This window comes from Gaeumannomyces tritici, assembly GCF_000145635.1.
Source record: "Gaeumannomyces tritici R3-111a-1 unplaced genomic scaffold supercont2.88, whole genome shotgun sequence".
In the NCBI taxonomy this organism is placed as follows: Eukaryota; Fungi; Ascomycota; class Sordariomycetes; order Magnaporthales; family Magnaporthaceae; genus Gaeumannomyces; species Gaeumannomyces tritici.
Window position 1 is genome coordinate 1 of NW_008804632.1, and position 11,629 is coordinate 11,629.

The 11,629-nt window shown below is 58.8% G+C and overlaps 2 protein-coding genes across 2 annotated transcripts; both read right to left on the bottom strand.

Annotated features, from left to right (window-relative positions):
• Positions 1-130: 130 nt before the first annotated feature.
• GGTG_13956 (hypothetical protein) lies at positions 131-497 on the bottom strand (the record flags this gene model as incomplete). Its single annotated transcript, XM_009231881.1, has 2 exons — positions 131-179; positions 241-497. 2 exons carry the CDS (start codon positions 495-497, stop codon positions 131-133), a joined length of 306 nt encoding a protein of 101 aa, XP_009230145.1.
• A 1,136-nt stretch (positions 498-1,633) lies between these two features.
• GGTG_13957 (acetyl-CoA carboxylase) lies at positions 1,634-9,791 on the bottom strand. Its single transcript, XM_009231882.1, has 3 exons — positions 8,928-9,791; positions 8,530-8,795; positions 1,634-8,440 (listed from the first exon to the last, which is right to left on the bottom strand). Exons 1-3 carry the CDS (start codon positions 9,141-9,143, stop codon positions 1,921-1,923), a joined length of 7,002 nt encoding a protein of 2,333 aa, XP_009230146.1. The 5' UTR covers positions 9,144-9,791; the 3' UTR covers positions 1,634-1,920.
• Positions 9,792-11,629: the final 1,838 nt, after the last annotated feature.

The window sequence follows — 11,629 nt, forward strand, 5'->3', positions numbered from 1 at the left end:
TCCGAGTAGGTCGTCGGCCCGCCGCCGCCGCCGCCGCCGCCCGCCGCCCCCGGCTGGTCGACGTGCGTGCTGTCCTTGAGCTGGTACCCCCCGCCGCCGCCGCCGCCGCCGCCAAACGCCGCCGTCGGCATCATGGGCGTGTACTGCTGCGGGCCGTGGTGGCCGGGCGGCGGTGCCGCCTGGTGCGCCACGTATTGCTGCTGCTGCTGTTGGTGATGATGCGGCGGCGGGTTCGAGTACAGGTTCACGTCTTGCATCTCGGGGCTGACTTGGTACACCTGCTGCCCCCGTGCCGGGACGGTGCTGTAGGGCTGGGGTTGCTGCCCGTGGTCGCCATACGAGCTGTACTGGAACTGCTGCTGTTGGTGTTGTGGCTGCTGCCCGTTCCCATAGCTCGAGTCCATCGCGTACTGGGCCGGTACGTATCCTGGGTTGTACTGCGGCGGCGACTGCTGCTGTGACTCCTGGGATTCCGGATCCCTCCACCGGCTACTCATGGCGAAAGGGACGGGAAGGGCGAGACTGGAATGTCTCGCCAAGCCTGGTATGTATATAGCAATAGCAAGCGCTGCGAAGGGGGCGCTAGCACAGGACGTCCAAGACGGTGGCTGGGGGGAAAAGGTCCAGACTACCGGGCGGGTTTCCGAGCGTCTCCTGGAACACAGACGGAAGAGGCGCTAAAAGAGAAGAGAAAAAAAAATGAAATGAAACAGGGGGAAACAAAAGAAGAAGTGGTCAAGCATCTCGTAAAACCTCGAGCCATGAAAGATAAGAGAATATGGTTGCCTGCTCGCTCATGAGCTGGCTAGGAACTGAGGAGCTGGCTAGGAACTGAGGAGCTGGCTAGGAACTGAGGGGCCCGTCAAAGTGTAACCAACAACTCAAGCATCCCGTAGCGCCACACACACCCATCAGCCCAAGCCCGTCTAAACATCCTGGATCTCGCATGCCGGGGGCTGAGGGGGGCAGGTCTAGGTTCCGGCCAAGCAGGTACAACTGCGCAGCGCGCTGAAGATTGGAAATGTGGTGGGCTAGAAGCTCAATTAGTGAGGCCGTGTGACGATATGGAAGAGGATGCGCCTAATTGGGCTAGGGGATGACGCTGTGCTGTGCTAGGCCACCAACCATGTTCGCGTCAGCAACTACGGCAGCCCTAAAAATAAGCGAGCCGTCGTCGTAAACAAGCAGCCAATCCGACCTCTGTGTGCTAAAGATCACGGCCAAACCGTGTAATTCCCCGACATCATCGTGGTGCCTGGGCCCGAAGGCGACAGACCTGACAAGTTGATCTCTCATCTCAAGAGCCAGTGCTCAGGGGCTCGCTCACCTAGCAAGTACCTACCTAGACATTTTGGAAGACAGTCAAGATGAGGCCCTCGGTGACTGGTCTGCTCTGCTCACACTCACCTTCACCTCAATCCGGCCGCCTTCACCGTAAACCAGAAGCCAATAGGAAGCTTAGTATGACTACATGGGCGTAGTAAGCACGCTGCTAGTAATACATCATAAGCAGCGGCGGCACTGCCCCCAACTATAATTCGACCCGCACAGCCTGAGCCCAGCCCTACCTACCACCCCACCACGAACGCCTGTGGCACGTTAGAACATACCCGCGGCGCATTTGGCTCTGGTAGGACAAAGCGGCAAACCACATCAAACAATGGATAGGATGCATCGCAAGACGTTCATTTCTAAGACCTAGAGATTATCGTAGCAGCAAAAAAAAAAGAAAATCCAAATAATAAGCAATGGCGCAGAGTCTATACTATACTCGTCCGTTCGTCCAAAGCCACCAAAGGAGCATCCTGTAAGCAAACGCCAAGCGCCAGACTGGGCAGTCAGGGGACCCCCACCTCGGAACCTTTTTACAATCCCCAACACCCATATCACCTTACGCAACGACAAACACTATGCCTTCCCCTACTCGCGCAGGAACTGAAGCACCTTCTCCCTCTCCTCCACTGGCATGACGCGCAGAACGTCGCGCACGCCCTTCCAGCTCGTGCTGACGCCGGCTTTGTTGAGGCCGGGCGCGGGCGTCTGAGGCGAGGTTGGCGGCGTTGTGTCCGTCGCAACGGGCACCGAATCGCCCTCGCCTGCCACCCAGGTGCCGCCGCGGATGAGCTCCCTAATCTCAGCCGCCACTGCCTCCGACTTGAGGGCCCGGATCTTCTCCGCCACCACCTGGCGGTTCTCCTCGTACCACGTGGCCACCTCGCGGTCCGCACGATCAAACTCGGGTACACCGCTCCAGGCCGAGAGCAGCTGCATGTGTCGAGTGCGCGCCTGCGTAGAGACCTTGTGCGACGGCGAGACAGCAGCGGCGCCGGCCGTGGCGCGCGCGATGCTGCGCAGGAGATACTCCTCGTTGATCCGCCTGCGCACACGCCAGTAGAAGAAGCGACGTGCCTCCTTCCACTCGATGACGTCCCGGATGACACCCTTGGCCTTCATGCGTCCGGCCCGGTCGTGCAGGTCCGCGAACTGGATGGCGATCTGCTGGTAGATGGGCAGGAGCTGCTCCTCGCGCTTGGTCATCTCCTTCTTGATCTGCTCCAGCTCCTCCATGTTCGCGCCCTTGTTCTTGGCCGCCTCCTGCGCCGCCAGCATGCGCTTCTTGAGGTCTGCGTACGCAGGGTCGAGGCGCGCCATGGTCTCGAGCTGCTTCTCCTTGCGGTACTTGATGCCGACGATGCCCTCCGGCTCGAGCACACCGCCGCGCGCGTCCACATCGGCGTACATCTCCATGGCCGTGGGGTTGATGGTTGGGTCCACCACCACCCAGGAACCACCACGCAGCTCGCCGTGGGGCGGGATGTAGACAAAGACGGGCTGCTCGTACTTGACAAGAGCGTCGACGATAAAGGATCCATACTTCAGGACCTCGTTGTACATGTCGCGCTGGCCGCCTGAGAAACCACGCCAGTTGGCCAGGATCATGAGCGGGAGCTGCTCGCCGTGGTTGAAGTCGTTGATGGCCTGTGCCGTCTTGAAGGCCGAGTTGGGGTACCAGACACCGCCGGCCTCGTTCGTAACCTGCTCCATCGAGTCCGAGTTGGCAGGGTCCGCCGGCGTGATGTTCTCGACCGAGCGCGTCTCGACAGCGATGACACCCATGGGAATACCACCCAGACGAGCACGGCCGACGACGACGGTCCTGGCCCAACCTCCCAGAGTCTCGACAAACGAGCCGCGATCGAAAAGGCCCGGCTGGAAGCCCTCCTCGTCTTCCTTGCCCGCGATCATCCACCTGGGGTCATAGGGCTGGCGCTTCGGGGGGGCGAAGCTAATTTCGCGATCCCAGCCATCGGCGCTCGGCATGATAGGCACGGGCATGTTCCTCTTGGCAGGAACGAAAGCCATCCACTCCATGATCTTGGAAATGCCCTCCATGTCGTCGTTGGCAGTCATGTGCGACACGCCGTTGCGGTACATGATCTGGGTGCCTCCCAGCTGCAGGTTGGAGGTGTACACCTCGCGGCCAAGCAGGTTGTTCAGAGCAGGGGCGCCCGTCAGGATGATGGGCTGACCCTCAATCTGGACCGCACGCTGACCAAGACGGACAAGGTACGCGCCGATACCCACCGAACGGCAAGTCACCAGCGTGCAGGTGAAGATTTCGTTGTATGCCCTACTCGTGGCACCGGCGATGAGACCGGAACCGCGCAGACACTCGACGCCAAGGCCGTCTTCGGCACCAACGATGGTGAGAATCTTGTGGCGAGTCTCACCGTCGACATTGACTTCCTCGGTGATGACGTTCTCCTCAAACATCTTCTTGGCAGCATCCGTGAGGTACAGGTAGTCAAAGCCCTTCTGTGGGCTCTGGCCATCCTTCCAAGCGACCTTGAAGTGCGGCATGAGCTCGTTGGCCACACCTAGCCTGGCACCAGAGTTGGCGGACAGATAGATGCGGGGAATGCCAAGCTTCTGGGCAAACTCGGTGCACTTGTTGAAGAAGTGATCCTCCTTGGGGCCGAACGAGCCGATGTTGTACGTGATGTCGTTGGCCACAACGACGAAGCGACGACCCTCGGGGTACTCTGGGGTAAAAGCCGTGATGATCCAGCCCACCATGCCGCAGGTGTTGGTGCCCGGCTCGCGGTCAATGGGCTGGAGAGTATCATGATCATCGAGGACCAGCTCAAGGGTGCTGGTGCACTCGCCCTCCTGGGGGCGCTTGCCCGCGGCCGTGGGTTGCTGCGCCTCAAGCTTCTTCCAGCTGTTCTGGATGGCCTGGCGGAACAGCTCCGGGAAGTCGTAGACGTACTGGGTTCCCATCAGGTGAGCCTTGTACCGCTTGGGCTGCAGCCAGTTCTTGGTCGGGTAGGGCGAGTTGACGGGGAGCAGGTGCAGGGCGCCGGTCTTGGACGTGCCCGAGAAGTAGTGAAGAGCCACGTCGCCCTTCTCCGACTTGCGCTCATGGTAGAGCTCCACCTTCACGACGTAACCCGACGTGTTGGTGATGTAGACACGGATGGGCAGCCTGGTGCCGGTGTTCTGATCGGTGCAAATGATGCGAATCTCGACCTGAGCCACGCGCAGGCGCCAGGCGCGGGAGCCGAAGCGCTCGAGGAAACCGGCCAACGCCTGCTCGACATCCTCGGGTTGAATGTTGAACGTCGGAATGAAGTTGAGGAACAGGTGGTTGAGGTCCGAGTTGTTGTTGCCAATAATCTCAAGTGCGTCAAAGATATCGTTAATGACTCTATCAGCTTCCGATATCAGATACTCGGCGGTCGGGATCTCGTCACGAAGGCGTCCAGGGCGGATGACGGCACGAGTGAAGTAGCGCTTATCCGAATCGACGCCCTTACCAACGGCCTCGTACACGTGGATGTTCTTGTTCTCGGTGAACACCGACTTGTACTTGAACTTGGACAGACGGCTGAGCTCAAGCTGGAAGGCGAGGGCAGGCTCGCTGTGACGGATGCTGTCGTCCTCGTCATAGTTGGGCCCACGGAAAGTGAAGTACCCAGGGTATGACGCGTCGTTCTTGCCGCAGATGAAGGTGATGCGTCGCACGCGGCGGGAAAAGAGCTCGTCTTTGAACTGGGCAATGAAGGGCTTGATCCGCGAGAGGATCTCGTCGTCGTCGAGGGTCTCGGCGTCGTGAATGGCGATGTTCACAACAGCCGTCAACTCGTCGTCACTATCACGGCGCATGGGTGCGGGCCTGCGCTTGCCGTCGAGGGTTGGGATAAGACCGGCAGCCGGTCCGGCAAGCTTCTTACGCGCGCCTTTAGACGGCAGGGTCTCAAGAGCCTTGGCCAGAAGATCCTCCGCTTCCTCGAGGTACTTGCACGGCACAATGACACCCTTGCGGGTCGGCTGCTTGGTCGTCTTCTTGGACAGGTACGACATGTCACTGATCGATGTGACGCGACCGAAGCTGAACTCGTTGGGCGTGATGGGGGACGATGGCGTGGCAGACTGCAGCGGGCCACCGAAGCTGAACTCGATGTCACCAGTCACCTTCATGACGAAATCCCAGGTGACGAACGACGGCTCATCGGTCTCATCGCTATGGTACTCAATCTTGCCCAGGTCGTAAGCACGGTACGCGCGACGGATGTAAACCTCGAGGGCAGCAAGGCCAACCCATGGGTCATCGTGGGCGAAGAAGAGGCTGAGCACGTCGAACACGGTATACTTGGAGTCGACAACCTCCTTGATGACCTCGATGTTGGGCTCACGGTGGTCCCAGGCAGCTTCTCCGTAGCGCGACTCGACAACAGCCGAGCGCAATATGTGCTCCATCTGGCTCTTGCGCTCATCGAGCGAGGGCAAAGAGCACTGAATGAGGATCTCCCGGGACTTGATGGCAACCTTGGCGGTCTGTCTGGACTCGAGCTCGGTGAGCTTCCTCAGGACATCGCGGAGGTATTTTGCGACATTGCCGACCTCAGGTTTGTTGGGGCGGTACTCCTCGATGATGGCCAAAACCAGAAGACTCTTGGCGGCGACGCGACTATGCGAAAGCACCGTCTGCACAATCTTCGGGATCTCGTCCTTGTTGTCATCTCGGAGCTTGAGGATGACCTCCTCGTCCTGCTGCCGGCGACCCGAGAACAGCTTCTCCGTCTCGACGTACTTGCTGAGGAGGGCAGCCATGATCTTGAGCTCATGAGCCTTCTGACCCTCAGAGTACAGATCGAGAACATCCGTAAGAGGAGCAAGGGTAGACCGGAGCATTGCGGCGTCCCCGCGGGCAACATTTTCATCGACAAACTTGTTGAAGGTCTTCTGCAAGTTCTTGGCCGGGAACTCAGCCTGGCGAGCCCTAGCGCGGTCGATGACCTGTCCAAGCTGGGATTCCAACTTCTGGGGCATGCGTGTGTGCAGGGCAGAGAACTGGGCATTCCACTGGCTGTAAGGGAGTTCGGGGTCTCGGAGCACCGCAATCAGCTGCAGCAGGCTATCCTTCATGATGGTGGTGTTGTCGAAACCCAGCATGATGTTCTCCAGGATATTATGCAGGAGAGCAAAGCGCTGGGCAGGCTTGTTGCCGGTGATAACGGCAGTACCAAACTCGGGCAGTTTCTGGAGGAAGGGCTGCGCCTGTTGGACGCGACTGGGATCGTCCAGCGAAAGGATGCCGAGGATGTCACCAGCCTCAAGTGTGGAGCCAGGCTGCTTGATCAGCTGGACCGTGCCATCCTCCTGAGCTACGAGCGGCATGTACATCTTCATGACCTCAACCTCGGCGAAGGTCTGGCCAGCCTTGACGTGCTGTCCGTTCTCGACGGTGTACTTGACCAGCTTGCCGGGACTGGGGGTGCGGAGCTGCGTGGGGTCGTTCTCCTGCTCAAGCAGACAAGTCCTGTTGTCGACAGAGAGGCGGGTGGCACCAACCTCCTCCTTCCAGTAGACGTTGTGACTCTTGCCGTCGAGAAGAATAAGCAGACCACCATCGCTGAGTGGTCGCACACCGACTGAGCAGTTGGAGCCGTTGATGAAGAGGTGGTAGCTGTCCCTGCTGGAACGGGTGACGGTAAACTTGTACCGGAAGCCCTCGTAGATGAACTCGACAGGGAAGGTGGTCTTCAGGATGTCTTTGGACGGCACCTGACCCTTCTCCAGGCCAGTCTTGTACTCTCCTAGGCACTGCTCGCTGGCGAGGTGAGCCTTGGTGACAGCACCGGAAACGACAGCAAGCATGGGATCAGGACGCTCAGCAGTGAGCTTCTTGGAGATCAGCTCATCCAGCCAACCGGTGGTGATGGTGTTGTCCTCAAAGGCCTCAGTCTCCAGCAGCTTGATGAGATACTCGACGGTGGTACGGAAATCACCGCGAATGCTCAGCTCCTTGAGGGCAATGACCATGTGCTTCCTGGACGCAGACCGGTTCTCGCCGTAGGCGAAAATGTGACCGAACTGACTGTCGGAGAAACTGTGGATGCCACCCTGGGTGCCGACGGAAAAGTAGCCCCAGACGTTGGAGCTACTGCGGAAGTTCAGTTCGTGCATGACACCGTTTGAGGGCTTGAAACCCTCGCCGGGATCCTCAGAGGTGATACGGCACGCAGTCAGATGGCCCTTGGGGGACGGCCGCCTCTGGGACTTCTCGCTATCGGGGTTCTTGAACTCAAAGTCGATCTCGGTCGACAGCTTGGGGTCCACGCCGTACAGCAGCCGGATGTCGGAGATACGGTGCAGTGGGATACCCATGGCAATCTGAAGCTGGGCAGCCGGCAGATTAACGCCACTGACACCCTCAGTCGTGGGATGCTCGACCTGGAGTCGAGGGTTGAGCTCCAGGAAGTAAAACTTGTCGTCGGCATGTGAGTACAGGTACTCGACGGTGCCTGCAGAAACATAGCCGACGAGCTTTCCGAGACGGACAGCAGCATCCTCCATGGCCTTGAATGTGGGAGCCTTGGCGATTGTGACTGGTGCCTCCTCGATGATCTTCTGGTGCCTGCGTTGAACGGAACAATCTCTGCCGAAGAGAGAGATGTTGTTGCCATACTGGTCAGCGAGCAGCTGAACCTCCAGATGCCTCGCGTTTCCAGCGAGCTGCATGATGAAGATGGGGGATCCGGGTATTTCGCTGGCCGCAGCCTTGTAGAGCTCCTCAAAGCCCTCCTCGCCAAGGGCCTTGCGGATACCCTTGCCGCCGCCACCCTCCGAAGCCTTGATCATGACAGGGAAGCCGATTTCCTTAGCCTTTGTGAGGCCTTCCTGCCATGATGTGACGCAGCCCTTCATGTAGACATCCTCGTCGACCGTGACGATTCCCTTTTTGTCAATGCTAACCTGATCAACGCCGGTGCCGGACCAGGGGATGCAAGGAACTTGGGCATGCTGTGCTACGATGGTGGAAGAGATCTTGTCACCTAGGGAGCGCATGGCAGAGCCAGGAGGACCAATGAAAATGATCTTCTTGGGTGATGCCGCCAGTGACTCGGGCAGTTTTGGGTTCTCCGAGGCATGACCCCTACAGATGCGCTGTCAGTCTCTGGGTGACGGTATTCCCCGCACTAAACACGGCACGACGACCGCAATTGACTTTTTGGGGAAACTTACCATCCTGCCCACACAGCGTGAACATTCATCCGCTCCGCAACATCAACGATCAGCTCGACGTTGGCGTAGTTGTTGTTGTTGGTGCCTCCAGGAACCTCAACGTAATGGTCTGCCATGCGGATGTAGTCCGCATTCGCCTGGAGATCCTCCGGGGTGGCCATGACCGTGAACTGGATGGCCCTCTCGTCGCCGAAAGTCTCGTACGCCCATTTCCGAACTGACCGGATCTCCTTGACGGCAGCGATACCATTGTTGGCAATCAGAACCTAGTCGGGATGGTCTTGTTAGCACACCTGCACGTCCCTGGACTAGGCCGCCAACTCCCGCCAGTGTCTTTGCCTAGCGCCCGGCACGCATATGGTGGGGGCACAGGGGGAGCATCCACGCAAGCAACTCACGTTTGTGATGACGGTGTGGCCGTCATGGGCTGCCACCCACTCCTTCACCTTGGAGGGAGGGGCATTTTCCAGCCTGTTCCCACCGATGAAGTGGTCGGCAATCCTGTGCTTCTCTGCGTATGAGGCCTTGCCGTTTGGGGCGGGAACTGTGACGCTGCTCCCGTTGCGCTGCCGCGAGGTGTTCGCAGCTGGTGCGCTACCGTTCGTCTCCGACATTGTGAAGGCGGCGGGTCGAGGTGTGAGAGATGGAGAGAGTGATGGTCGCAGGGTCGAGGAATAAAGGGTCGGCCGCAGTCATGAAATGCCCCTGGGAACCGAGGAGCGAGCTTGCAAGCTCAGAGAAAACCAGGGCTTGGCCAGCTTAGAGCTTGTGAGGTGGCTCTCTGGCGGCGACTAGCTTCGGTGGGCGGTTGGAAGCTCCAGGTATTCGTGGCCGAGGGGCAGGTGAGTTTGCGGCTGGGTCAACAGGCGAAGATGGCGTGTTGCTGGGCCGGCTGGGTGTCTGCTTGCCTACGGGCAGGCACGGCGTGGGGCCGGAGGGGTATCGAATGCTAATTTGTTGAGCGGCTTGCCAAGGTCTAGAGCAGCGTCGTCGTGTTATGGCCAGGCTTAGTGGCGGTTTATAGCGGGCAGAGGCGGGCACAAGATTAAAGCCACGGGCGGGCGTGGGAGGGGGACTCGACAGCGTGGGGGATGTTCTGCTTCTTGTCCTGCCGGGAAATACGGCGGCAGAAGACCGAGAAGTGTGTGCCTGTGGCGGGTTGCAGAACAAACGAGGGGAATGAGGGAGGGAAGGTAACGGAGGCAGACGCAATTTGCAGGCCCGGAGCGGAGGGACAGACGGCAGTTATCCTTGTCTGCACATTCACCACTTTGGGGCCGATCCCTGTCCGCCCCTCCGTGCTTCCCCAAAAACCACTGCGTGAGGCTTGAAGTTGAGACCAATGATGGGGCGCTGTAGCGGACACTCGGACCACCCCTCGAGTTGGGCTCAGCAAAAAAAAATCCATCCCTCCTTCCAATGCTATTTTTTTTCGGTGTTGGGGCAGGGGCGCCTCGGGCAGGGGTGGGCCGTGCAGGCCCGCGCAGCGCCGTATGCATCTTGTTGTGAGGGTGGGGGTGCCAACGTCACTGCACCCCTGCCTGTATTGGCGGACGGCCCTTTTTTTTTCTTTTTTTTTCTTTTTGGCTATTGAGACCCCCAGCTTGGGGTGTGTGCTTGTCAGCTCCGACCCATTCCCATTCCCAGCCATTTTCCGACCCGCCTGCAATCTTTGCTCCGGTCTCGTGTTCCCCTCCAGCTTTCCGCCGCTGTGACTTGATGCTCCTCGCTGAGGCTTTCACCAATACAGCTTCTGGTTGCTACATGAGCCAGCAGATCTAGTGTGTTGGCATTACAGAGGGATATGCATCGTGCCGCCATGTTGTCCCAACCTTCTGTTCTGTTTCTCCACTTTTTGAGCAAGATCCGATGGCCTATCCCACAGGTATCTACAAGTCTACCAGAGGAGCGGTGCTAGTTCGAGTTAGAACCAAGCACATGGGATGACGCTGCGTGTGGTGTGCAGACCGGCCGTGATGGTTAATGTCCACGCCATGGAGGACCCATCCCCCCAGGTGTATAGGTAATCCTCTTATCCTCGTACATGCAGTCGGGCTTGCAACTCACTTATGCTAGATCGATTAGTTCCGTAAGCAAAGGTGGGACATTCCCACCTGGGGTACTCTTCCCACGTAAGCCCACTGCGTGCAGCGGAGTCTCGGTCTGGCAGCTGGGCTGCAGCGTCGGGGCGGCGTGGCTCGTCCGTTAATCGAGATCTCCCGCCTCGGGCTTTGGATCCCGGAGGCCGACGATCCATCAGCATGCCTACCTGGCCGTGATGGCATTTCTTTTTCTCAAATTTCGATGGGCATACAGGCCAGCCATGTGTCTGCCCTTGTTTGGGCTAGCAAGTCCAGGTTTGCTCGGGCTCATTCCCTGCAGGCCTGCGTCCCGGCACCGATCCCAGCACAGGGCAGCAGAGAGCCCATCAGCCAGCCCATGGCGTCGGGGCTGCCTTCGGGAGCGCGGGACCGAGACCATCAACGTCGGGGCTCCCCAACGCTGATTTTCTCGCTACCTGAGACGGCCGGGGAGGTTGTCGCAATAATTCCGACGACAAGGACCAAACAAGGCCTACAGGGCCAACGGCTAGTCGTCCCATGCATCTGCATGTACATTATGGCTGCGTCTGGGCTATGTGATTGGTATCGTCGAGGGCGCCATGCTGTGTGGCGCTGTGTATTTTGGACGGTAACATATAATTCAGCAAGGTCAAGGTCCCACCCGGACATCAACGTACTGTACTGTCTGAATAGCATCAAAATACTAGCAGGAGGTCAAGGTATCACAGCCCAATCTCATAAGCCCAGTGGTCCCCAGCTTTCGCGGCCAAGGGCAATGACTCGATCGGACTTTCTCGGCCCCATCTTTCGTACCTGCCATTTGATTGACGGATAGCGGGTCATGCCCAAACCCCACCTGCACAACCATCCATGCCTTGTTGCCGATCTCCCAATTGTTGAGCGGCAGGCGAAGAAGCAAGAAAAAAGAACAAAAGGAACTCCCCCAGATTTTCCAGCCCAAAACCACCACCTTCTGGACGGTCCCACACAACCCCTCGACGGCTGCCGGCCAAGGGTCAGCCTATTGAAACCGTAAA

Excerpts from the sequence above, each read along its gene's own strand:
- GGTG_13957 (XM_009231882.1), bottom strand. The coding sequence starts at position 9,143 with ATGTCGGAGACGAACGGTAGCGCACCAGCTGCGAACACCTCGCGGCAG. Across the intron at positions 8,796-8,927 it reads GCCACACCGTCATCACAAAC|GTTCTGATTGCCAACAATGG; the intron begins GTGAGTTGCTTG and ends CATCCCGACTAG. Across the intron at positions 8,441-8,529 it reads CACGCTGTGTGGGCAGGATG|GGGTCATGCCTCGGAGAACC; the intron begins GTAAGTTTCCCC and ends GCGCATCTGTAG.